The sequence below is a fragment of the Eptesicus fuscus genome, chromosome 14 (assembly GCF_027574615.1).
Source record: "Eptesicus fuscus isolate TK198812 chromosome 14, DD_ASM_mEF_20220401, whole genome shotgun sequence".
NCBI lineage: Eukaryota > Metazoa > Chordata > Mammalia > Chiroptera > Vespertilionidae > Eptesicus > Eptesicus fuscus.
The window spans coordinates 23,489,032-23,514,974 of NC_072486.1; the positions used below are offsets into that span (position 1 = coordinate 23,489,032).

The window sequence follows — 25,943 nt, forward strand, 5'->3', positions numbered from 1 at the left end:
CATGGAATGATTGTGCACCTGCGTGTGTGGTGAAACAGAAAGAAAAACCTCTCTTGTTGAGTAATGTACCATATGTAAATGGGGGCTTACAGGGGCACACCAGCTGGCATGCAGAGAGGATTTTACAAATTCTTAAGGAGCACTGGTCTGCAGATACTCAGAACCTCCACCACGCTGGCCAAAGTGCACTGTGCAACTTGGGTAACCTTAGCTCAAGTATGAATGAAAATGGCTGTTGGAGAAACAGGGAAATGTTATGGCCCAAGGCTGAAACTCATGGGCATTGATAACTGGGCATCCAGCAAAGTGGGACAAGCCACTAACAAATTCACTAATTAGGATTCTCTTTAAGTTCCTACCATCAACTGAAAACATATATTTAATCTGTACTCTCCTTAATTTATTGCAATCTTCGTTGTTAGAAAAAGGTAGCCTACTTGAATTTCCTAAAGATATGTCACTGGGACACTTCCTATGTTTTCAGGGCAGGATGGGCACATTTATATTAATGACAATCACACAGGGCAGGATGGGCACATCTCCAGTCAACATTTATATTAATGACAATCGCACTGGAAGAATCGCACATTGAAGACAATCGCACTACAACTTACTTGAGCAGAGAAGTTGTTCTTCATCACAGAGGGACTGCTAACAGGACCTTAGTGTTGTCTGTGGAAAGAGGCCTGGACATTTGCAGCTTCAGTTGACTCAACTGTTAAGTGGGCACAGTTACACTTGCCCTGTGCATGTCAACATCAAAGTCATAACAGGTGAAAGCGCTTTGTAATGTGTAAAATGACACACAAAATTCAAGGGATTATTATTATTAATAAAGTTGTTAATAACAGTTCTTAATTTATAGATATTAGAGGAGTCCCAAATCCCCAAAGCGATGAATGCAATTGCAATGATCTGAGCCTTATATTTATTTTCGTAACCACATGCATCTCTTATTTGGGCAAGAAGTGACATTTCCTTTTTGAGTCATCCTTCTGCCTATACTCAAGTCTGCTTTTCCTGTGTTTGCAAAACTCGTTGAACTCAGCCAAGACATCAACAGGGAAGTCCTTGTTATTTTGGCAGTTAAGTCCTAAATCTAATCACAAAAGACAAGACAAACAAAAGAAACAAAACCAGTGTCCCATTCCATGTAACCCCAGAACCCTGAGCTGCCCTCATCCTTGGTCCACTGAGCAAAAAGTCTCCATTTTAGGTAAAAATTACGCAGATTACTGCTCTTCTCTGTAAGCTTTAGAATAATACATAATGTACTAGGAAGTATCATAAAAATAATGAAGATTTAATTGTGCTCCAGAGCACAATTTATTGTTGCAGCTTTTATTTTTCTCTTTCTAGAAAATTTACAATTGGGCATCTGGTCATGAAATTCCTAGAAGCCCTTGCCCATGCAAGTAAGCTTTGAAATGTAGATGTGGGTAAGTCCTATCATAGAACTTCCTTGACTCAAATTTTATATGCTTATCATTTAGTGATTAATTTTTCTTGTTTTTTCTCCCCTACATATTTGGTCATTTTATTTGAATGGAGAGAAGGCCTAGTGTCTGAATACACACTTTGCAAAGAATTGGTAACCTTTTTTCACAATAAACCTGAGCTGTAATAACAACCATGCGCAAGGCTATCTCTCTTCACCTCTCTGGAAGTGGCCTCTGAAAGTCCTGGGAGTCCCTGGCCCCTTTTCTCTCTTGTCTTCAGGGCACAGAGCTTTCTCACTTTGTATGCTTCAGGGAAAAGGCCTAGCTGGGCTCTTCAAGTAACACCTTCAAAGATGAGCTAATTTATCCAATGCCCGAGCCCAATAAACTCACTCACCAAACTTGGGACCTACTCCCAAAATTTTTTATGAAACAACTTCCTACCTCCTTTATTAACTTGAGTTTTCATTTCTATTTCTAAAAGTTACAACCATCTAATAACAACAAAAAGCCACAACTAAAATAACATTTTTTGCAGTAGAATACCATTCACTTCCATCTTATTGGAACCATTTGTCTACTCCATGGGGAGAGCGGGGATGGAATATTTCACACTGAATAATTACATTTTGAATACCAAACTTTTACTATGATGATCACGGAAAAGCAGTCCTAATTATTAGCTAACCACTTCAGCTGGCTAATAGCTAATGTAAACTCTGTTATTAACTGGTCAAGACTCCTAGAATAAACTTCAGTTTCCTTATTTGGAAATTCGTGCACAGGGAGCGGGGGAGGAGAGGGAGAGGAGGGCGCAGGGGGTGACCCTCAGCCCAGCCTGCACCCTCTCCAATCAGGGACCCCTTGAGGGATGTCCGACTGCCCATTTAGGCCCGATCCTACCGGTAAGATCAGGCTTAAACGGGCGGTTGGACATCCCTCTCACAATCCAGGACTGGTGGCTCCCAACTGCTCGCTTGCCTGCCTTCCTGATTGCCCCTAACCGCTTCTGCCTGCCAGCCTGATCACCCCCTAACCACTCCTCTGCCAGCCTGATTGATGCCTAACTGCTCCCCTGCCATCCTGATTGCCCCTAACTGCTCTCCCCTGCAGACCTGGGTTCCCCCCAACTGCCCTTCCCTGCAGGCCCGGTTGCCCCCAACTTCCCTCCTCTTCCAGCCTGGTCACCCCTAACTGCCCTCCCCTGCTGGCCTGATCGCCCCCAACTGCCCTCCCTTGCAGACTTGGTCCCTCCCAACTGCCCTCCCCTGCTGGCCATCTTGTGGTGGCCATCTTGTGTCCACATGGGGGCAGCCATCTTGTGTGTTGGAGTGATGGTCAATTTGCATATTACTCTTTTATTGGATAGGATAGAGGCCTGGTGCATGGGTGGGGGCCAGCTGGTTTGCCCTGAAATCATGGGTGCATGGGTGGGGGCCAGCTGGTTTGCCCTGGATCAGGGTGGGGGTTCCCTTGGGGCATGGGGCAGCCTGGGCGAGGGGCCTGTGATGGTTTGCAGGCTGGCCACGCTTCCCGTTGACCCAAGCAGAGGCCCTGGTATCTGGGATTTATTTATCTTCCATAATTGAAACTTTGTAGCCTTGAGCAGAGGCCAAGGCAGGCCAGGGCTGTGGAAGCTTGGCATCCTCCATCGCCGGGGGCAACTCAAGCCTTCTGCTCTCTCCAGCTCCGTGGCTGCCGCCATTTTTGTTGGGATTTATTTATCTTCTATAATTGAAACTTTGTAGACTTGAGTGGAGGCCTGGGCCGGCCAGGGTGTGCGGAAAACTTGGCTTCCTCCATTGCCAGGGAAACCCAAGCCTCCTGCTCGCTCCATGGCCGCAGCCATCTTGGTTGGGTTAATTTTCATACTCGCTCCAGATTGGCTGGTGGGTGTGGTTTGTGGGTGTAGCAGAGTGATAGTTAATTTGCATATTACTCTTTTATTAGATAGGCTAGCTATTACTAGGACACCTATCCACCCACTTATCCTTCTATTCTTCCATCTGGACTCAGAGAAATAGTGACTTTCAAGAAGGTGAATCCTGCCCTAGCCAGTTTTGCTCAGTGGGTAAGCAAAGAGGGGCAGTGGGAGGTCACAGCAGTTAATAACTCTGTGTTTCATACATAATCCCAAAGTCCTCTGTGTAGAGGACTGTGTAGATGCCTGTGGACCAAAGGGTCCTGGGTTTGATTCTGGACAAGGGCACGTACCTCCATTGTAGGTTCCTCCCTCACCAGGGCCCTGGTCAGGGCTCCTGTAGGAGGCAAACAATTGATGTGTTTCTTTCACATAGATATTTCTCTCTCTCTTCCTCTCTCTCTAAAAAATCAATGTTAAAATATCCTCAAGTGAGGATTAATTAAAAAAAAAAGAAGAAGGTGAAGCTACTTATGTTCTGGATCCCTTGCTCTCTGCCATATCCTCCAGTAGCAGTTTGATCAAATATTCCTAGTCTCTCCTGCATCATTAACCCTTTTTTTCTTCCAAACTGTGTGAAAAGCTCTAATTTTAAATAAATCATACCCTCCCTGAACTTTATGCTGTTTTGCCTCTCTTTATCTTTTCTTGCTTTCCTAGTTAACACTTGTGAAGGAAAAGTCCATATTTCCTCTCTTCTCTTCATCACTTACTTATTCTGTGATCCACTGTAGCCCTCTCTGAATATAGTCATCATTGATTAGACCCTAAGTCCTCTGGGTTTACAAGAACCTATAACATGAGAGTTACAGAGAAAGTAATTGGCTTAAATACCAAAAAAGTAGAAAATTTAATTAGTACTATTTTCAAAGGCATCATTTCTCAAGACAAATTTTATGTGGAATTTGGTACATTTTAATGTTTGCTATAATATGGAATGGGATCTCCAAATATCGGGTCCTAGGAGAGTTTTAGATGACCCTGTTGAGAGATATCATAATTGCCAAATCCAGTGGATCATTCTTAGTTCTTATTAAAAATGAAACAGGAGCCCTGGCAAGTGTTTCTCAATGGTTAGAGCAGGCATCCTCAAACTACGGCCCATGGGCCACATGCGGGTGTTTTTGCCGTTTTGTTTTTTTACTTCAAAATAAGATATGTGCAGTATGCATAGGAATTTTCTTTAAACTATAGTCCGGCCCTCCAACGGTCTGAGGGACAGTGAACTGGCCCCCTGTTTAAAAAGTTTGAGGACCCCTGGGTTAGAGTGTTGGCCCAAGCATGAAAGGATCACAGCTTCAATTCCCAGTCAAGGGCATGTACCTCCTTGCAGGTTCCATCTGGAGCCTGGTCAGGGCTTGAGTGGGAGGCAACCAATTGATGTCTCTGTCTGTCTGCCTCTCCTCCTCCCCTCCCTCCACTCTTCTCCTCTCACTCTCTCTAAAATACCAGTGGAAAAAATATCCTCGGGTGAGAATTAAAAAACTAGGATTTGGTTATTTTGGCCATATCCTCCTTCCTCTTCCTTTCTCCTCCCTTGGTTTCTGTGATATCATCATCTAGTTTTTAACTGATTTCTTTGATTACTTCTGTTCAGTTTCCTCTGGATTCCTCTTCTCCCAGAGTTCCATCTTGGTTGTGTTAGGCTCTGGAGGTACAAGCTCTGCCCTGCCCTTGGAAGCTCACTGATTCACTGAAGCAATGTTAATCATGGATGCCCGTGGGCTCTGGGATGCAGACTGCTTGGTTCCGTTTTAATTCAACCTTCAAATCCTTTTCAATTCATTGTACTCAGCTGCACTCTTACCTGAAACCAGGAATTTGGGTTTATTTACAGAATAGACATATTTGTTCATTTTTATAATCATATTTTTCCTTAACATACAATGAAGAAAGACTGGGAGTCTAATGACACCTAGCATCATCATATCATTTTATTTTAGACACATGTATAAAGTACATAAAATACTATGCAAACACACACACACTCACTCACCTATATGCTTTTGTCAATTTGGTGAATCCAATAACTTGAGAAAATAAGAATTCACACCATCAGGCACAATCTCTGGACAATGGGGATACTATTTCATGACAGATAATTAGTATATTTTTTGAAAGACAAGATGATCCTTACGATTCTCTCATTAATGAAAAAGGACTTTTCCATTATTAGAAACTGGGCCTAAATGTTAGGCTGCTCATGTGTTTTGTACAAGTGTGAAAAAAATGCCATTTATTCATTTTGGACTAACATCAAAGCACACTTCTGTCACACTGTTCTTTTTGGGTTTGTCATATGGAGGACTCTTTGAAAATTGTAATGAGATACAAACTTGCTGCAGCGTCCGCTTCTCTACTAATACATGAAGGATGGCTTTGACTCTCAGGGAACCAGAGTTCTTACGGGAGCCGCTGAGGACAATGCCTGGCGTTCTGTATTCCTTTGTCTGAGTGGATAGCCCTGAACTACTAGTACTTGGTTCTCTCTATGGGATATGTTTTCTCACCTCCTGAGTGGTCAGGTTGAACTAGAGCAGGGCTCAGCAAACCTTTTTGGTAAAGGATGAGATAGTACATATTTTGGCCTTGGACCTCATTGTGAAAGCAGCTCTACAAATACTTAATCAGGCATGCTTGTTTTCCACTAAAATGTTATTTACAGAAACAGGCGTGAGGCCAGAGTTGGCCAGTGGGTCATAGTTGCAGATGCCTGGACTAGATGAATCCCAGGATCCTTTAAAGGGTTTTTTTTTTTCTTCTGCCGTTATATTCTGTCTTGATCATTCCATCAAGAGTTCAGAACTGGGAGATAGCTGGGAAAAAAGAGGAGCACACTTTAAAGAATCCTTAGCTGGATGAAATGACTATATTTGACTTACCTTTTCACTTGGAATCTTTTAACTTTGTAGCATAATGTCCCTATTATACTTAGCAATTAGAGTGCCATCACAAAGTAAAATGTAAAACCATTATTCCCTGAAAAGAGAAAAGGCTTGAGCTATGAAATGATGCATGCAAGGAGTGTGGGTGCTAATTTACTCATACAATCATTTCTATTTCAGTTCTATGGCAAGTATTTCTGGGGATAGTTCACACGGCAAAGAGATCTTTAAGATGTGCACACCATAATTAACTTTTTATATACTCTGATAGAAATATCAATAGTCTTTTCTCTTTTAGCAGTTTTAGCATAACTTTACTTATGGACTATGGAATGATTTGAATTAAAGAACGATTATAAGAAAAATCCTTTGTACTTTTGGTTTAAAACAAAACATGCATTTTCTTCCTGTTATTTTTATTTCATGGTTAAGTTCCAGACAATGAACACATCTCTTCCTTTTTGTCCTTAGTGGAGGGAATTAGATAACTAATGGGCTGGTACTTCTTGGTGTACAGATTAGTGATTCTCTAAAGTGAAGGCTCTGGACCAGTAGCATCAGTGCAGCATCACCTGAAAGCTTATTAGAGATGCAGACCCTCCAGCCCTACGCAGACCAGCTGAATAGAAGCCCTGAGGATGGGGCCCAGCAGTTTGTTTTAAGAAACCCTTTAGGTCATTCTGATGTCCAGTAAAGTTTAAGAACCACAGTATACAAAGCCGGTCCTCGGATAAACGTCATTTCATTCAACCTTGTTTCAATATAACATTGATGAGATGCCATGGGAACTTAACTCTTGTTTGTATCAGTTAGTTTATGGTAAAATTGGTTTCCTTATATGCTATTTTGCTTAAAGTTGCAGAACCTATTGGTGATGTTAAGTGAGGACTTAGTGTAGAGTATTACTTTCTAGAAACACAGTTAAAGGGAAGACCTAACCTCACTCAAAGAACAGAATGACGCCTAGAGTTTGCAGAATAAAGGCAATAACCCTCTAGCTCAGTGGTCGGCAAACCGTGACTCAAGCCGCATACGGCTCTTTGGCCCCTTGAATGTTCTAACGCCACTTCAAAATAGACTCGCCCAGGCCAAAAACCAGCTTCTGCGCATGGGCCACGAAGTTTCAATCGCACTGTAAGTACGTGCCCACACGTATTTTGTGGAAGAGCCACACTCAAGGGGCCAAAGAGCCGCATGTGGCTCGCGAGCCATGGTTTGCCGACCATTACTCTAGCTATATTTTACAAGAAGATATAGGGCTGAGAGAGAAAAATGATGGGGAAAGAGATAGAACTTGGGTGAGTAGGAGGAACTAGAAAACTGCAGATTCCATTTACAGCAGTGACTAAGCCCATAGACATCACCACCATCTCCAGTCTCAAAGTTATTCATACAGCAACTTTCTCCATGATTGATGGGTGGGACTGTGCTAGGTGATGGGGACAGGGAAGTGAAGAAGAGCCTCTCCCTGTCTGCAAAGAGTGCACAGTGTTAGTGAAAAAGGAGAGAAATGGTTCCCTTGAGAATTTATGAATACCACGGAACAAAGTCAAAGGGAGAAGTTGGTCATCAGGAGAGATAGTAGAGACAGGATGAAGAGAAGATAAAAAAGGAGAAATAAGAGGATAAAGAGAGTGAGCACTAAACACTTTTATTTGTAGTATCAGGATTCTCCAGAGGAGCAGAACCAATAGGATGTACACATAAGAAAGAGGTTTATTATAAGGACTTGGCTCACATGATTTTGGAGGCTAAGAAGTACCAAGGTCTGCAGTCAGCAAGTTAGAGACCCAGGGGAGCTGATGGATAGTTCCACTCTGGATACCCAAGAATAACTGATGTTTCAGTTCAAGTCCAAAGTCTGAAAAAAAAAAAATAATGTCTAGCTCAAAGCAGTTAGGCTAGAGCAGTGGTCGGCAAACTCATTAGTCAACAGAGCCAAATATCAACAGTACAAGGATTGAAATTTCTTTTGAGAGCCAAATTTTTTAAACTTAAACTTCTTCTAATGCCACTTTTTCAAAATAGACTCGCCCAGGCCGTGGTATTTTGTGGAAGAGCCACACTCAAGGGGCCAAAGAGCTGCATGTGGCTCGAGAACCATAGTTTGCCGACTACAGAGCTAGAGGAGTCCTCCTTATTTAGCCTTTTTGTTTTATTCACGTCTTCAATTGATTGGATGAGGCCCACCCACATTAGAGCAGACAATCTGCTTTATTCAATCTACCCACTCATTTTTAAAAAAATGTATTTTATTGATTTTTTACAGAAAGGAAGGTAGAGGGATAGAGAGCTAGAAACATCGATGAGAGAGAAACATCCATCAGCTGCCTCCTGCACACCCCCCACTGGGGACGTGCCTACAACCAAGGTACATGCCCTTGACCGGAATCAAACCTGGGACCTTTCAGTCCGCAGGCTGACGCTCTATCCACTGAGCCAAACCGGTTTCAGTGCCACCCACTCATTTTTTTTTAATGTAAATTTCATCCAAAAACACACAGACACTCCCAGAATAGTGTTTGACCAAAAGTGTGGGTACCCCTAGGCCTAGTCAAGTTGACACACAAATTCACCATCACAGGCATATACATACGTCTTAAAATTTAATATAACATCAAACTTGCCAGATTATTTTGTAAGTGACATTATTTCACTCAACAGCTCTCTACACAGGCCTACACTTTTGTTCGCATCAGTTCAGCTGGATATTTACCATAAATCAACTTGTTTAAACCCAAACCTTTAAATCATATAACTTAATTAAATTTTATGCAAATTTATAAATTACAAATGCAAAAGAATGAATTGCTTCTGTAAAGAATAAATTGAGTGTGCTAGGAAACTGGTAAATATAAGGTAATTCAAAATGTGTTTTCAAATTAGGGGTAAAATACCGGGTGGTGGGGGCAGGGGATCTAGGAGGATTCTACATTGAGATTCTTTCCCAAATGTTTTTCAGTTCTTGTTTCATTTTAAAGAAATTGAAACCGGAAATCCTAGAGAGCTCATTATTGGTGTAATTCATGCAAAAAAGATGGCCAGGAGGAATTCCAATCAGAGGACTACTCTCAAAGAAAAATTCTTGGCCCCAAATCAAAAGATTGGCAAATATTCTTTATATGGTTTATGTTAAAATACACAGCTGGGGAAGATGAAAAAATTCTGGAGATGGAAAGTGGTGATAGTTGCACAACAATGCGCATATATTAATGTCACAGAACTGTACGCCAAAAATGGTTAAAATGGTAAAATTCATGTCTGTACACAATGAAAATAAAAATTAAATATGTATATTTCTTCAGATTTCTTGTTTAAACAAATGCTTTTTGTTAACTTACAAATGGTTACATTAGATAAGCAGACTTTTCTGTATGCAATTTATTTTAATTTAATAGAAGGGACCCACACATGAAATTGAATGAATTTCAGGTAAATGATCCCTTTTGTGTGAAGAGGATAGGTTTTAGTTCTTTGAATGTTTGGTAAAACTCTCCTGTGAAGCCATCTGGCCCAGGGCTTTTGTTTGCTGTAAGTTTTTTGATTGCTGCTTCAATTTCCTCCATAGTTATTGGCCTACTCAGATTTTTTTATTATTCCTGATTGAGTTTTGGAAGGTCAGATTTATCAAGGAATATGTTCATTTCTTCTAGGTTGACCAGTTTGTGGAATAGAGTTGTTTATGGTATTTTTTTTTACAATCCTTTGTATTTCTGTGGGGCCTATTGTTATTTCACCTCTTTCATTTCTGATTTTGTTTATTTGGGTCCACTCACTTTGCTTCTTGGTGAGCCTGGCTGGGGGTTCATCAATCTTGTTTATCCTTTCAATGAATCAGCTCTTGGTTTTGTTGATCTTTTGTATTGTTTTTTTGGTCTCTATGTCATTTATTTCTGCTCTGATCTTTATTATCTCCTTCCTTCTGCTCATTCTGGGCTTTTCTTGTTGCTCTCTTTCTAATTCTTTAAGTTGTAGAGTTAGATAATTTATTAACAGTTTTTCTTCTTTTTTAGGTAGGCCTGTAATGCTATGGCCTTCCCTCTCATGACTGCTTTCACTGTGTCCCATAGATTTTGGATTGTTGTTTTCATTGTCATTTGTTTCCAGGATGTTTTTAATTTCTTCTTTGATCTCTTTGGTAACCCATTCATTGTTTCATAGCTTGCTATTTAGCCTCTAAGTGTTTGAATTTTTAAAATTATTTTTATTGTAGTATATTTCTAATATTATGCCACTTTGTTCTGAGAAGATGCTTGATCTTCTTAAATTTGGAGAGACTTTGCCTGTGTCCCAATATGTAGTCTATCTTTGAAAATGTCCCATGTGCATTTGAGAAGAATGTATATTCCGTAGCTTTGGGGTGAAATGTTTTGAAGATGGTCAATTAAGTCCATCTGATTTAGTGAGTCATTTAGGATTGCTGTGTTTGTTGATTTTTTGTCTAGAGGATTTATCCAGTGATGTCAATGGGTATTAAAGTTCCCTACTATGATTGTATTGCTGTTGATCTCTCCCTTGATATCTTCCAGAAGTTTTTTTAATGTATTTGGGTGCTCCTACATTGTGTGCATATATGTTTACCAGAGTTATATCCTCATGTTGTAGTGATCCCTTTAGTATTATAAAGTGGCCTTCCTTCTCTCTTATTATGGCCTTCACTTTGAGGTCTACATATTTTATCAGATATAAGAATTGCTACCCCAGCTTTTATTTCATTTCTATTTGCCTGAAAGATATTTTTCTATACCTTCACTCTCAGTCTGTGTGAGTTCCTTGTTCTGAGGTGGGTCTCTTGTAGACAGCATATACTGGTATATGCGTCATGTTTTCTTATCCATTCAGCCACTTGATGTCTTTTGATTGGAGCATTTAATCCATTTATGTTTAAGGTTATTATTAATAGGTACTTGTTTGTAGCCATTTTTATTCTTTGTGCCTGTGTTCCTTCTTCCCTTTTTAGTTCTTCTTTTTACAATAGTCCCTTTAGCATTTCTTGCATTGCTGGCTTGATAGTGACAAACTCCCTTAGCATTTTTTTGTCTGTGAAGCTCTTGATTTCCACTTCAATTGTGAATGATAGCCTTGCTGGTTAGAGTATTATTTGATTCAGTCCCTTGCTTTGCAACACTTTGTATACTTCATTCCATTCCCTTCTGGCCTGGTATGTTTCTGTTGAGAAATCATTTGATAATCAAATGGGAGATCTCTTGTAGGTAACTCTTTGTCTCTCTCTTGCAGCCTTTAAGATTCTCTCTTTGTCATTAACGTTTGCCATTGTGATTACGATGTGTCTTGGTGTGGGTCTTTTTGTGTTCATCTTGTTTGGGACTCTCTGTGCTTGTGACTTTTTTCTTCCCCAAATCAGGGAAGTTTTGTCATTATTTTTTCAAATAGGTTTTCTATTCCTTGCTCTTCTTCTTGTCTTTCTGGCACCCCTATTATACATATGTTACTTTGTTTCATGTTGTCCCAAAGCTTCTTTAGGCTCTCCTCCCATTGGGTGTGTTTTTCTGCCCTGTCTTCTAATTCGCCTCTGCTTCTTCTAGTTTACTGTTGAAACATTCCATTGTATTTTTTATTGTAGCTATATCATTCTTTATTTCCACTTGATTCTTGCATAGGTTGTTGATTTTCTCATCCAGCTTGCTTAGAAACTTATCATACAGTAGTTTTTAGTTTATTTTTCATTCCAAGAAAAGCTCATGGATTTTTATTTCTTTATATTTCATGTGTACTACCTCATCTTGCATTTATCCTAGGAGATTGATTGGGCTTAAAATTTTCAAGTCATGCATTTTTCCCCTCAGAACTTTATAGACACTGCTTCACTGTTTGGTTTGGAGGGTGGTGTGGGGAAGTCTGGGGTCTATCTGATTTCCTCCTTTGTAAGTGACTTTTTGCTGGTATATTTACATTATTAAAATTTTAAAGGTCTTTTTTATCTTTTTATATAATATTTGATACATTCAAAATATTAAGTAAAACATATGTAAATTATAAATAATAAAAATAATAGAGAATATGCCCAAACATATAAGGAAAACTGACATAGAATAGTGGTGCAATTGCAGATCAGAGATGGTGAGACAAAGGGCATTGAAAGATGAGGGGAGAAGGGGGTTGGGAATGACTGCTAATGGCTATAAGCTTTCTTTTTGAGGGAGAATAAAATTAGAAGATAGTGATGATAGAACAACTCTATAAATATACTGAAAGCTGTTGAACTATATATATGCTTTATTATATGTAAATTATATATAAATAATGATATTAAAATGAGTGTTCTGTAATAACACAAAACAATGGAGTTGAATATTTAAAAATCTTAAGTTGAATGAAAAAAAAGAGTCCCACCCCCTTATTCTTGGGAGGGATATATTCCAAGATCTCCAGTAGAGTCTGAAACCATTAAAAATAATGATCCCTATATATAGGGTGGGGCAACAGTAAGTTTATGGTTGTTCATATGAAAAATAATACAATAATAAATAAATAATACAAGAATAAACTTTCACATACTCACAACTGTAAACCTACTTTTGCCTCACCCTATATACTATGTTTTTTCCTACAATAATGTTTAATTTATAAATTAGGCACAGTAGGAGAATAACAACACATAAAATAGGACAATTATAACAAAATACAATAATAAAGTTAGTGAATGTGCTCTCTTCCTCTCTCTAACACCTACATACACACACACACACACACACACACACACACACACAAATAAATAAACAGTCTGGAAATGAACTAAGTACCCATAAGTTTCTGCTAATCAAACTACTAACAGAGATGGTCACTCAAAGCCTAAAGGCATACAGAGTGAATATGCTGAACAAAGGGATGATTCATGTCCTAACAGGACAGAGCAGGATAGGGCAAGATTTGATCACACTACTCAGAACAGCACACAATTTAAAATTTTATGAGTGTTGAATTCTGGTATTTTCCATTTACTGGTAATATTTCAGACTTCAGTTGGCTCTGGGTAACAAACCTTGGAAAGAGAAACCCTAGATAAAGAGGGACTGCTGGATATATTATGATATCTCTTTTACATAATTAAAAAAAAACAAGCAAGTAGAAATAATATACTTATGGATATATACATACATCATAAAAGTATTTGGAATATTGAAAAGGAAGGGTAAACATACAGGAGAGCTCCTGCCTCAGAGAAGAGAGGGAAATGGGACAGGGGAAGAGGTTATAGGTCGATGCAGTGGTATCAGTGATTCTTGAGCAGTCTGCTATCCATAAAATGATCATTACTTTGGGATGTCTTTCCTCTAAGTGCCTTAAAAACCTTTGTCTTTGGTGCTCTGCAGATCACTACTAGGTGATATCTAGGCATTGATTTTTGTGTGTATGCACGCTTTCTGAAATTGTGGTTTAATAGCTTTCAGCATTTCTGGAAATTTCTCAGCTGTTATCACTAGCTTGATTCTCTCCTTCTATGGCTCTCATTTAACATTATTAGACCTTCTCATTTTATCCTCAATGTTTTGCATTATTCTTATATTTTCCAGGTGTTTTATTTCTGAATTATATTTTAGTTAATTTATCCATTTATATCTTCACTAAATCTATTTTCACATGTGGCTAATCTGCCTCTTAACATGTTTTATCCTTTTCTTTCAACATTTACGTATTTTACATATAGATATTCCACTTAGTTATTTTTCAGAACTGCCTGATTACCCCTGGTAGTTTTCTGTTGCTTGCTCATTCTTCTGATTCCATACTTTGTTTCTTTAAGTACTTCATAAGCAGCTATTCTATTTCTGACAGTTCTAATATAGATGGCTTACCTCCTCATGTGCTTGATGTCTTTAATTTTGAACTAATACTTGCCTAATGATAATTGTAGGACTCTGATGGGATATATCGTAGGATGCTTTCTTATAGAGATTTGATTTGTTCTGAGAGGAGCTGGGGAGACTACCAATCTGACTTAATATAGCATCTCAAGTTCAATTCCCCTTCCTTGCTGTTAACCCTAGCTTCAGTTTCCTACTGGTATTATCTCTTAGTATAATATAGTTTCTCTCCTTTGTTTCTTGCTCAACATATTTATCTGTTTGTTGCTCCAAGCTCCAGTGTTGACTCAGCTTGTGCCTTTTTATTTTGGGGGGTGAGAGAGAGGAGGAAAGGGCTTGGAGATTATTTTGCCCAGTTCCAGGGAATCCAACACCAAACCCAAATGTTTAATATAGTATCCAATTGGTTTCCAGTATAATACCTTGTCGGCATTGCTACTGGAAGTGGAAGTCCTTTTCTTAACCTGTAAAGGTCAATAAATGAAATGTACATGCTGAAAATTCTGCCTCAGTTTTCCCAGCACAAGGTATCCTATTACCATTTAAAGGGTAAAGTATTTATCTTTGTGTTTGTGTGTGTGTGTGTATTTTAAGTTTACAAATAAGAAAACTGTGGCTCCAAAAGGTTAAGTAACTTACCCAATTTGTGATAAACGGGTGACTGGAAACCATGTTTTATATCCAATTCAGTTTTTTCAATAAATCTACTTTTTAGGCATGATTTTAAGACATATTATATTAAATTCTACCTGTAATTGTTTGTATTATAACAAGGTCTGTAGTTTTATTTTATGTCTATTTGTACCCAAGTCTAGATATATACTGTATATAATCATATATAATCACATATATACAGAAATAAATCCAAGCCTATATAAAACTATTATAAATACAATTGAATATATAGACAGTCATGACTATAAGGAAGATAGCTTGTGATCGCTAAAGGGAACTACAGAATCCTAAGCTTGTCTTTATCTAATAAGTATGGCCTTTAAAATCAAAATAATTGTACACATAGGACATTTGTTTTTACTTATGCACAAAAGCAAGTAATTTCTGGTAAAAAAAAATTATAATGACCTGGATTAGCTATGTTAAACTGTATCTCAAGTAGGCTTTTAAATAATCTCTTCATTGAGTAAACTCATAGGTTAAAATGATAAATTACAAGAATACACCAATGAAGAGAAAACGTGGGATTCCTTGAGGGCAGTGCTCTTCAATAGTCTACAGGAAATCTGTCAACATAAACAGTCACTAGCTAATGCAAAATTAATACCATAGTTCAGGGAGAGCAAGGGGCAAAACTATACACAGTCAGTAGAGGAGTCATTTTGTGTTAGGGAAGCCTGCTCTCAGAGAACCTGGGAGGAAAGGATTAGAAGTAGACCTGCTGATACACCAGCATTCCAAGGAAGTTATGAATAGCTGCTAGAAGCAACTTTAGCATTTTGTACATCCAGTCTGATATTCTATTGCATTACTTTTGTTTAGGAGAAGTATTTTTAAAGTTAAAATAATTGGGTTAATGTCCTAACCTTCGTTTTTAGATATTTTGAATGTCAGGGTGGAGAGATGTTTCTTAAAGTTCTTTCTAGATGTCATGGCCATATAAATCATTATATATCCCTTTTAAAAGTTTTCATAGATTTGCTTTCCTCAGGGGCATTTTAGTGCCTTTAATTTTTATTTCCATGTTAGCTCACCAAGGGAAGATGATGTACTTACAGGTTGTATTTTTCTCCCTGGCTTTCTCTCCTATTCGGGTTTTGATGCTCTACCTCCATTCCCCCAGCCTCCAACCCCCCAAAAACCTGTGGCATATAGCTCTATTTGTCAGATAGTTTTTTTTGAGGGGATTGCAAACTTTTTAAAAATCTGTTCTGCTACAACTGTCCACAGCCTGGGCCACATCTGTGACTACTCTTGAAAAACACTAACAGATGAAGATATGCATGAATTTTATGGGTGAGGATTAAGGTGTGGAGCTTGGAGTGGCAGAGCCTGTATCACCTCTAAAATAGAATGAGACACTCAGTCCATTTAGAGGGAAGGGGACATGGAAGGACAAAGGTGGTTTCAACAAGCCCAGCCTGTAACTGGCATTCTCAGAGTCAACTTGTAACTTTTCAGTTCATGATTATCCGTTCATTGGGTTGCTCAGAACCTTAGTTTCTTTTCAACTTCTATCTTTTCTAAAATAACATGGAATGTGACAGTACATGAATTTAAATTATTTATATTACACATACTTTCAAATCTGCTATAAAGTTTAAGAGTGAAATCACTGGTATCTTTCATTGCCCTGAAATTTCCCACAAAGCCATCCCCTCTGGAGCTGGTGGTCTCTGGGTCTGGGTGTGAATGGGTCCCCCATCACATTACCTGCCCCTAGAGGGCTGTGGAATGAGAAACTATCAACTTAAACATCCTTTGCACTCTAAGTTGTCTTGTATTATTATTTTTATTTTTTCAGTGGTAATAATAGTTTCACTTAATAACGGAAACCAGTCAGTTCTGAGTGACTTAGTGGGAGAAGTTGGTGTCTAATAGTACAGTAGATTGTTTCCAATTACGTGAAGAGATGTCCTCCTATTCAAGTCTCCTGATTCCGAATCAGAAGTTAGGGCAGGAAGAGAGGCTCGTGACGCCCGGAGCAGCAGGGGACAGTTGGCATGGTCTCAGGAGAGCCAGTTTACTCATTATTTCAGTGTTTGTGAGCGTGAACACCTTCCAAGTGAAAATTAATTTCCCTTTTGGATTACTTATCACATTATTTTTAATGCTGAAGTTTTTCCACATCATCGTTGGCCACAATTATTTTTCCCAGAATGATTGAGGGGAGGGGGGAGTATATGGTTATTTCTAACAGCCCATAAAATGAGATTTTGAGAGAGTTTATTCTCCGTGATTTCCTTGTAGACATTCTTAATAATGATCTTTCTTTAAAGGTAAACTAAATACATAACAGTGTTTAGTGATATGTATTAAAATGAAAGTTAAGTGTTTTATTGGGAGGAGGGGCTGAAGCTGTCTTCAAAACATCCATGGAATAAAAAAATTCTGTCTAAAAAAATCTATTTCTGTCTAAAAAATGCCAAACAAAACCTGAAGCTTGCTACTCAACGATAAGATCATTCTGGACTTGCCTGAAGTCCTGCTCATCTATGTTACATCTGTCACCCAAAACGGGCCTGTTAGTGAATGGCAGGGACAAAAGGCCTTTCTTAACCTCTCCAGCTGCTCCCACTGCTGCCAGGGCATCTCTGCGCTATGCCTAGCGTCCAGGAGGCAAGCCAGAGAGCATGAAATCAGCCACAGTTTCCGCTTCCCCTCTTCCTGCTCCCCGATCCCACCCAGGCCTGGCATTCCGAGGGGCTGGAGGAGCTCCGGAGGCCTGGCCAGGTCCCTCGGCCAGCTCTGCGCATGGGCAGCCCCTGGACGGGAGCACGTCCCAAGCTGCCAAACATTTGGTGTCACTTCCTCACACTGAACTCTTAGCTGACTTTCCAAGCAGGAAGCATTTTGGGGGAATTTTTCTATCATCTCCTTAGGAGGACTTACTGGATGGGTTTTTCAAATCCTTACTAAGAGCCGTATTTAAGATAAGTTCCATAAGTTATGAAATAACTTTGGTAGATAAAATGCACTATAAACATGATAGTAAAGGGTGAAAAAAATCCCATATTTCAACTTTAGTACTATGAATGTTATGTATGAAAGAATTTTTCCTTAAAAAGCGTTCTGAGGAAAGAGATTCATCCTAAAAAATAAGGCAGACTGGCTCTGGCCAGGTGGCTCAGTTGGTTGGAGCATCGTCCTATACATCAAAAACGTTGTGGGTTTGATTGCCCTTCAGGGCACATACCTAGGTTGCAGGTTCGATCCCCAGTCAGGGTGCATACAGGAGGCAACCAAATAATGTTTCTCTCCCACATACATGTTTCTCTCTCTCTCCCTCTCAATTCGTCTCTCTCTAAAATCAATAAAAACATATCCTCAGGTGAGGACTTGAAAAAATTTAAAAAAAAAAGGCCAACTGAAGCCAGAATACATCGAGGGAAGGTGTGGGGATCTGAGAAGTGGCAGTGGAATCCTTGTTGATTAGGTATAGTGGTATCACTTTTTTTTTAACTTCTCTGTGTACGTTTTAGGTTAGATGAGAAAGTACAACTTAGGAAAGTAAATGGATCTCTATTCTCCGCAAATAAGCTCCTTCCCCCCCTTTTAAATTGAGAACCAGCAGACAAAGATCATTGTCACTGGAAACATCCTCAAATACTTCAGATAGACAGGCCTGGAAGGCTGTATATTTAAGTTGGGATCTACTTAAGCTCAGGGAAATAGTGAGTTTGGGTTACAGTGACTGAGAAGAATTAAATGTTAGTGAGGCATTTAACTGTACCTAGCTCTATGTATTTCTTTAGCCCTAGCTCTATATGTGACTTTCTTTAGTGTTTAGGATGTGGAGTGTAGGTTTATTATGTGAATTTTAATTAAACAGAATGTTCTTAGTGGAAATTTATTAGGGGCATGAGGAAAGCTCTGTTTTTTTCCTGATACAAGAAAATGGTTAGACTGATGTCCTCCCTTCCATTTCTTCTTCCCACCTTGCACATGGAATTGCAGAGTTGTAAATAGTGTTGACTTTCACTCTTTGCACCTAATGTTTCATTCACAAAAGTACAGAACAAAAGCCCCGTGTTGTGGCTGCTATGGCTCGTACCAGGGGAAGTGCTGTTCTCTCAGGGAGAAAAACACAGAACTTCCATCTCCGAGAAGCAGGCATAGTCCAGAGAGGTAACAGGTCTGTCCCTAGCAGAGGAGCACAGCAGGCCAACTTTTTTAACTGGTGGGAGATACATATTTGGGAGAGGATCCGGTGTCTGGAGCGTGTGTATGCTGAGAACACACCGAAACAGGGAGCAAGGAAGAAGTGAGGAGGAGGAAAGGGTACTACACCTCTGCTGACAGTGGTGACAGCAAATCGTCCACTGTCATCGAAGATCCTTTAGGTGAGTGCGGCTGGTCAGTCGTTTAGGACTGACAACTGGGTACATTTCTCAGGAAGCAGGCCCAGGTGGAAGGACACAGCATCTTTTGTCCTCCAGCACAGCCAGAGCAGGAGGCCCAGGGGTCTCCCACCTGGAGGGTGTGATGGGCTGCACTGGGAAATGAGGCTTTTAGCACAATGACATGCAGAGAGAAATGGTGCCTCCAGTGTACCTCCAGGAACACTAGAAAAGCCAGAATGGAAATAACCTACACCCAGGAGACAATTGCTTTGCTTAACGAGGGTTTGATTCCTGCAGTCACTCTCTGATAGGTGTACAATGCCAAGTGTAGAATCTTACAGTCACTTAAAAATACTGGGGTGGTGCACCTCAGCTAAGTAGAGAGAGTTTCAGCAGATGGTCTTTCAGTTAGGGGGGAAGAGAAAGGAACTATCGACCTTCAGTACCCATTTAACACAATGTTTTCATCAAGAATAGGGCGATAAAAAAGCTTACGAACTTCCTTTCAAGTTTAGTTCTGGAGACTATTTTTGCTAAAAAGCTTGTCTAATGAAAGATTTTATTACTTCTTGATGTTATATAGTGTTTCCAAGTTGTTATTCAGACAAGAGAAAGACAGAATTGTGTGAACCAATAAAACAGGGATTTTTTTCTTTTACCTTTTTATAGACTAAATGAATGTTTTAAGAGATTAGCTACTATTGTTTCCCCTTTTGTTGAAAATATTGTATATCTTTGCACCTAGGGGGAAGAGAGTACCCATAAAAATGAGGAACGTTAGAGGTTGCAATAATTAATGTGGTGACCATAGTGGTTACAAGTTTGATTGACTAATTTTGTATAAAATCATAATCTATTAGAAAAATTAAAAAGTTGAATTCATGCAGTAAACTGGTTACCAAATGAATGGATCAGTTAAATATTATTTTAGAACCTGCTTTGATTGCATGAAAAAAATCAGCATGATAGTTTATTATTTGTTTTCCCTCAAAAGTAAAATGATCCTTCAAAACTGTAGACTGCTATCAAAAGGGTTAATATTTCTAAATCCTTCAGTAAGGTTAGGTTACACAAAAACAACATGTCATAACCCCATTAAAACATCAGGCATTCAATTTGTATGGTACATATTTAAATCTATACAAATCCACAATTTTTAAAAAAGCGGTGTAATTTAATTAGCATTAATCAATGTTGATTTACTAGAAGGCAGAAGAAAGTTCCCTCTATGTGTACATTAAGGAAAACCAAAAAATAAAGCTCAAGTCACAATAGATAGATTCATAGTCACTTATATCCCCCAAACTTAATCTAAAGACATAATCAGCACTGTCTAAAAGGTTATAATAAATACAAAATATGTCTATTGTATTAGTACTGATATAGCTTAACCAAACAAAAGGTACATTTCTACTTTTAAAAAATTTAAGAAGCTAAATTATTTAGGATACAAGATAAGTTTGGGGTCATTTAGGTAATGTAAGGTTGTTTTAATGGCTTCCAACACAGACTCAAGGGCAAATTCTAATGTAGATGGGACAAGAACCTTATATATTTCCTTGAATCAGTGGCGATTCAATTATTTGCCCTTTCAACACCCTTTTACTGAGCCCACACTCTGTGGTATCATGTTAAGCCTGGGAACTTAGGGATCCATTCACAGAGTTCCGAAGTAGACAAGTAAATAGTTACAATGCTGTGGGTCAAGAGCCTTGAAAGAGGGGCACACAAGATGCTGGAGAAACATGGAAGGACAACCAGCCCAGCTTAGGAGGAATAAGGAGAGGCTTCCCAGAGGAGGTGGCACCAGAATGAAACCTTGTAAAAGGATTTAGCCACAGGTAGGGTCACTTGAGGTGGCTGGAATGGACGCAGCTTCTGTAGTGTACAAACTACTTTAAAAGAAAGTCTCTTCCATCACAGTGTGTTTTGCAAGGATAGGTTTATTGTTTAGCCGATTTTGTGAGCTCCATTCTGCCTTTTTTCTGATGTTTTATGCAAGGTGGCTACTAATGATGAATAAGAACAGTCTGAATGCATTGTTGCTGCATAAGTGTAATGTAGGTGTGGTTTTGCACTTAAAGGGGCATTCAGATGCTCTTGGTGTAAATGTTCATGCAAAGCCTCTGACTGCTTTTAGTGGGTCTCAGCAGTGGTTTCCCATCTGCAGAGCACTGAGGGCTGGTTTGACGCTGGAGAGGATTGAAATGCTTCATATTGTGATCCTAAATTTTATATTCACAATATTTCCTAAAGTAGAAAAGCGTTCTGTGACCAGAGAAATCAAACAAACAATAACAAGGGAAAGAAGGGAAGGTCAGGGCATCCCAGGCAAAAAGAACAGACTGTAAGAATGGTGAGAGAAGGTACGGCATGTTCACCAGGGCACGGCACAACAGGGCAAGAACACAGAGGACATGAGTAGGAATATCACAAGGTGAGGCTAGAGAGGCACATGGGCGCCCCCATTTGCCTTAAGGTGTTTCGATTCTCCAGAAGATACTAGAAAGTTTTTGAAGATTTTAATCTGTTTTCAAACAAGTTCCTTCTGGCTTTAGCATAGAGAATGGATGGGATGGGGGGCAAAACTGGATGCAGGGACATCCGTTAGGAGAAATGAGAAAGACCTGGACTGAAGTAAGGGCAGTAGGTATGGAGACAGAAGCACACATTTGAGACAAGCCTTGAAAGATACACAGTTAATCAAAAGTTTATCATCCATTGAGTATGGAGGTGAGTATGAAGGAAAAATGGCTAGACTCCTGGATTTCCTGCTTGGGTCATCCAGGGCTTCAAATGATATGGCCAGGACTTGGCACATGAGGGAAGGATGGCTGTCGGCAGTACGCCAGCAAACAAGGTGCTGCCTTCCCCTTACCGCTGGGCTCAGGTTGATGGATGCTGATGGGACCAGGTCAGGTTATGTGTCTGTCCCAATGGTAACAATAATTCCCTATTTCCCATCAGGGCCAGAGGAACTCCCAAAAGAAAAGCGGAGTAACAGAGCGGGGGGGTGGGGGGGAGATGAGAAAAAGTGTGGAGCAAATAAGAACAGCAGCTACCCCAGTTTGTGATAGAAACTAAGAGGAGAGTCAAGTGAGATGTCTCAGAGCTAGTGATGGACATGGAACTTGAGTGAGTTCTGGGGGAGAGGTCGGTGTGGATGTCAGTAGTAGCAGACAGGAATGAATAGGACTGTACAGGGAGAAGGCAGAGAGGGGAGGAGAGCCAAAGATGGAATTCGGGTCACACCGACATTTTAGGAATGGAGTAAGGAAAAGAAGTCCCCAACAGTCGGGGATGGGATGAAGCTGAGAAAGGCAGTCACAGCAGTCAAGGGTGAAAACAATCTCAGCAGTGGGATTAGGTGGAGATGGCTCCTGCATGAACCAGTTCAGTGGAGGTTCTAACCAGGGATGGGAAGTCCGACTACAGTAGGTGGAGGAGTGAATGGAAAATAAGGAAATGGAGACACAAATATAGACCACTCTCTCCAGAAGCTTGATTCTAGCCCTGGCCAGTGTTGCCAAGTGGTTAGTATCACTACATGCACCAAAGGGCCTCGGGTTCGATTCCCAGTCAAGAGCACAAGACCATGTACCTGGGTTGCCGGTTTGATCCCCAGTCAATGTGTCTCTTTCACATCAATGTCTCTCTCTCTCCCTTTTCTCTTTTCCCCCTTCCCTCTTTCTCCTCTCCCTCTCTCTCCTCCATCCTTCCACCCAATCTAAAAATAATTAATGGGAAAAATATCCTCGGGTGAGGATTTAAAAAAAACAACAAAGAAAAGCAAAAGGAAGCTTGACTCTAAAGAGAAGGGGCAAGTTTATAGCTGGAGTTGGTGGGGAAATAGCTACACATGTATATGACAGGGAAGAGAACTGCCGAGTACGAAATGTAAGGATGTAGAAGGGTACTAAAAGAATCATGCACTACTGTTCCTAGGGGGGAAAAGTGTTTTTTTTTCTAAAGCAAGGTCATTTCAAATACCTACATGTGCTTGAAGGAAAGCATATGAAAAAGGAAAACAGCTTTTCAAGGACAGGTCAGATAGGATTAATAAATTCTGGCACAGGAATATATGCACATATAACTAAGAACACATAAGGGACACTTGGCAGCTAGATAGAGCTTTAAATGAGTTCGTCCACAGGACCAAAATACACCGCATTGTCTAGAATCCGTTCTTACTCATCATGAGGACATACATAGTCATTATGGATAGAGGAAAACACAACCTGAAAAACATGGAGAATACCCAAAACAGACCAAAGGCACAATTTGTAAAGGCTTGGTAAACTAAGCATTATTTTCAGCTGTGTAAACACTGCATGACAATTGGGAGAACTTACTAGGGCCCGAAAAACTACCAAAATCTTGAAATTCTATTCCTTTGCTTTTGGAAAGTCTCATTTATAGATAACTTAATGATTTATTTCATCTGTTCACTCATTCATGCAACAAAACCTGATGGAGGATTTGTTATGTGCTAAGTACAAGTCGGATAGAACATTAATAAAAACGTAGATCCTTCAGGGAAATGGGGTGGTGGCTGTACTTTGAAAACGCATATTCAATTTACCTTTTGTCTTTGTAACAGAAGACACAAAGGAAAACCTGTCAACAATCTTCTTGGCTGGAGGAATAGAGAGAGCATACAGTGAAAAAACATGGCGGGGCACATGGGCTTTACAAGGTGGAGGAACATTGGCCTAAGGATTCAAGCATTTTTCCTTAGAGATTCAATAAGAAGAAGAAATCTAAATTCAGGCTGTAAAGTAGGCACAACAAGGAGGAAGTCTATATTTAATTATGGAAGTATAGACATATTTTTAAAATGCAATTTACTTTTGGCTCTTTATAGATTCTTACCCATATCATTCCATCCTCTTAATCATATTCATTTCTACTGCTGCCCATATCCTTAGGGTCAGGAACCTCCAGTACCTCTGTGAGGTAGGAACTTCTAGATCTGCCTCATAAACAGGAGCTACGTCGCTTGCAAGAGGAAGAGGAAAGCTGAGTGTTACTGCTTTCCGCTGTGTTAGCTGATGGTTATGGCTGGTATAGTGCGAGATAGAAAACTAGATAGTCTGTCCCATGCTCAGAAATACATTCTGATAAACACAAATTCTCGTGAAGATCCAAAACAAGGATGAGGCCAGAGAGACGTACAGAGAATGAGTATTTAGGCTTTATCTGAGACCAACTGCCTGTTTGCTGTTCAGCATCCATTTATTTCTATTTGGTCCTGAGAAGGCCTATTCAAATGACTGAGCTAACAATGCCACACAGCATGTTGGTGTGCAGTGTACCCTGTAGGTGTAAAAACTTGGCTTTGTTTTGCCCTTGTTCATGAACAAAAGCTCCTTTTTTGTTAGCCTCCCAAATGTTCCTTGCCATTATGAAGAAATACATTAATTCTGAAACAAAATAAATTATGTACATTTTTGAAAAACAGAAAAGAAAAACCATACACATAAATACACATATGCACACTGAAACCGACATTATCCTGTTCCTCCTTCTATATTTCTGAGTTATAGTCAACACCTGTGGCCACACAAGGGGCAGACTTCACAGCTGCAACCCCAGATGTCAGACACTGGATTCTACGTCCCTGGCAGCAGTCCCAAGTGGGACGTCGTCTCCTTAACTGACCTCTGAAATGGTCTATTGTCTGCTTCCCTCTCTGGCCTGGGTTGTAACTAACAAGCTGTCTGTAGGCTGGTGTGGAGTTAGCCTATTGATGGGTTGTTCTGGATGCAATTATCCTTTGCCTTACCTTTGATTGTAAGGAATTTATTTCCTTTGTAGGAGTGAAAATTGGACTGGGAAAATTCTCGACAAAGAACTATATTCAGGTTTCTTTCAAGGATAAAATAAAACACTATTTACTTGGATTGTTTCCCCGACCCCGTGAAATGGGATGACATCAAGTTTGGTTTAGCATACAGTTGAGTTTTGGTTAATCAGAAGTACAAAGAGTTCCTTGGGGGCACTTCTGCCCTCTGAAAGAAAACTTAGTTTTCTTATGCTGCTTCTTGAAGCTACTTTTTAAAGGAGAAAATGAACCATTTCTCCTCTTAGAATCTTAAGGAGCTGCAACTTTGTTTTTGCTATTACTAAAGAAAGCCATCTACTGTAGAGAAAAGCTCTGTGTATCATGAGTTATCTAGATTCTTTAAAGAGGAAAATGATTATATTAGAACCTTGCCTCTTCACCACTTGAAGAATAGCATTATGGGTAAGATGCAATCGTGGGAATAAGATAGGAAAAGGTCAAGTATCTACGAGGGCTTCACTTACAGTGCAACACTTGTGGCCCCAAAAGGAAGGTCTGTTTTGAATATAGTTATAGTCATGACAAGTTATAAAGAAATGTATCTGATATTTATAGGAAGATTAATTCTGAGGAAATTATAGAATATATCATCATATCCAACCTCAAATGGTATTCATCTGCACCATGTAAATAGTTCCAAATTTTCTTTAACTTTCTAATAATGTAAACATATCTCTTGGCCACCGAGAGATATGCTTTAGATTTGGAATCCCAATATAAATAAATGAATAATTAAATTGGAGAAAAGAGATATATCTCATACAGAAGAAATTCAAATAACTTATATCTCTACTAACCCCTCAAGAATGTGGAGTATAATTCCCTACCCCTTGACTGTGGGCTATGCTTTTCAATTGAATACCAAAGAGTAGTGTATAAAAAGGGGAGGGGCAGAGTTACATGACAGTGGGGAGACCTGGCAAACACTACCTTGGCCACTTGATACAGGTTAACATCAGCAATGAGGTCATGTTGACAGCATGTACCTTTGATATGATACGATCTCATT

The 25,943-nt window shown here is 39.6% G+C and overlaps 1 protein-coding gene across 6 annotated transcripts in view; it reads right to left on the reverse strand.

Moving 5' to 3' along the window:
• The window catches only part of UMAD1 (UBAP1-MVB12-associated (UMA) domain containing 1), a 247,124-nt gene that overhangs the window by 39,161 nt on the left and 182,020 nt on the right, over positions 1–25,943 (reverse strand). Inside the window, exons 5-7 of one of the 6 annotated variants that reach the window (XR_008558143.1) lie at positions 23,672–23,725; positions 7,984–8,106; positions 5,270–6,176 (exon numbers count right to left, since the gene is read on the reverse strand). The exons of 1 other annotated variant lie outside the window; for it this stretch is intronic. Coding sequence is in view for 4 of the 5 variants with exons in the window: in XM_054726481.1 (XP_054582456.1) it covers positions 6,152–6,176 (25 nt within the window). In the remaining variant the exon portion in view is untranslated. Of the gene's footprint in view, positions 1–5,269; positions 6,177–7,895; positions 8,107–23,671; positions 23,726–25,943 lie in introns of those variants that run through there. 4 more of the 6 variants (XM_054726483.1, XM_054726482.1, XM_054726481.1 and 1 more) reach the window with 4 other exon arrangements.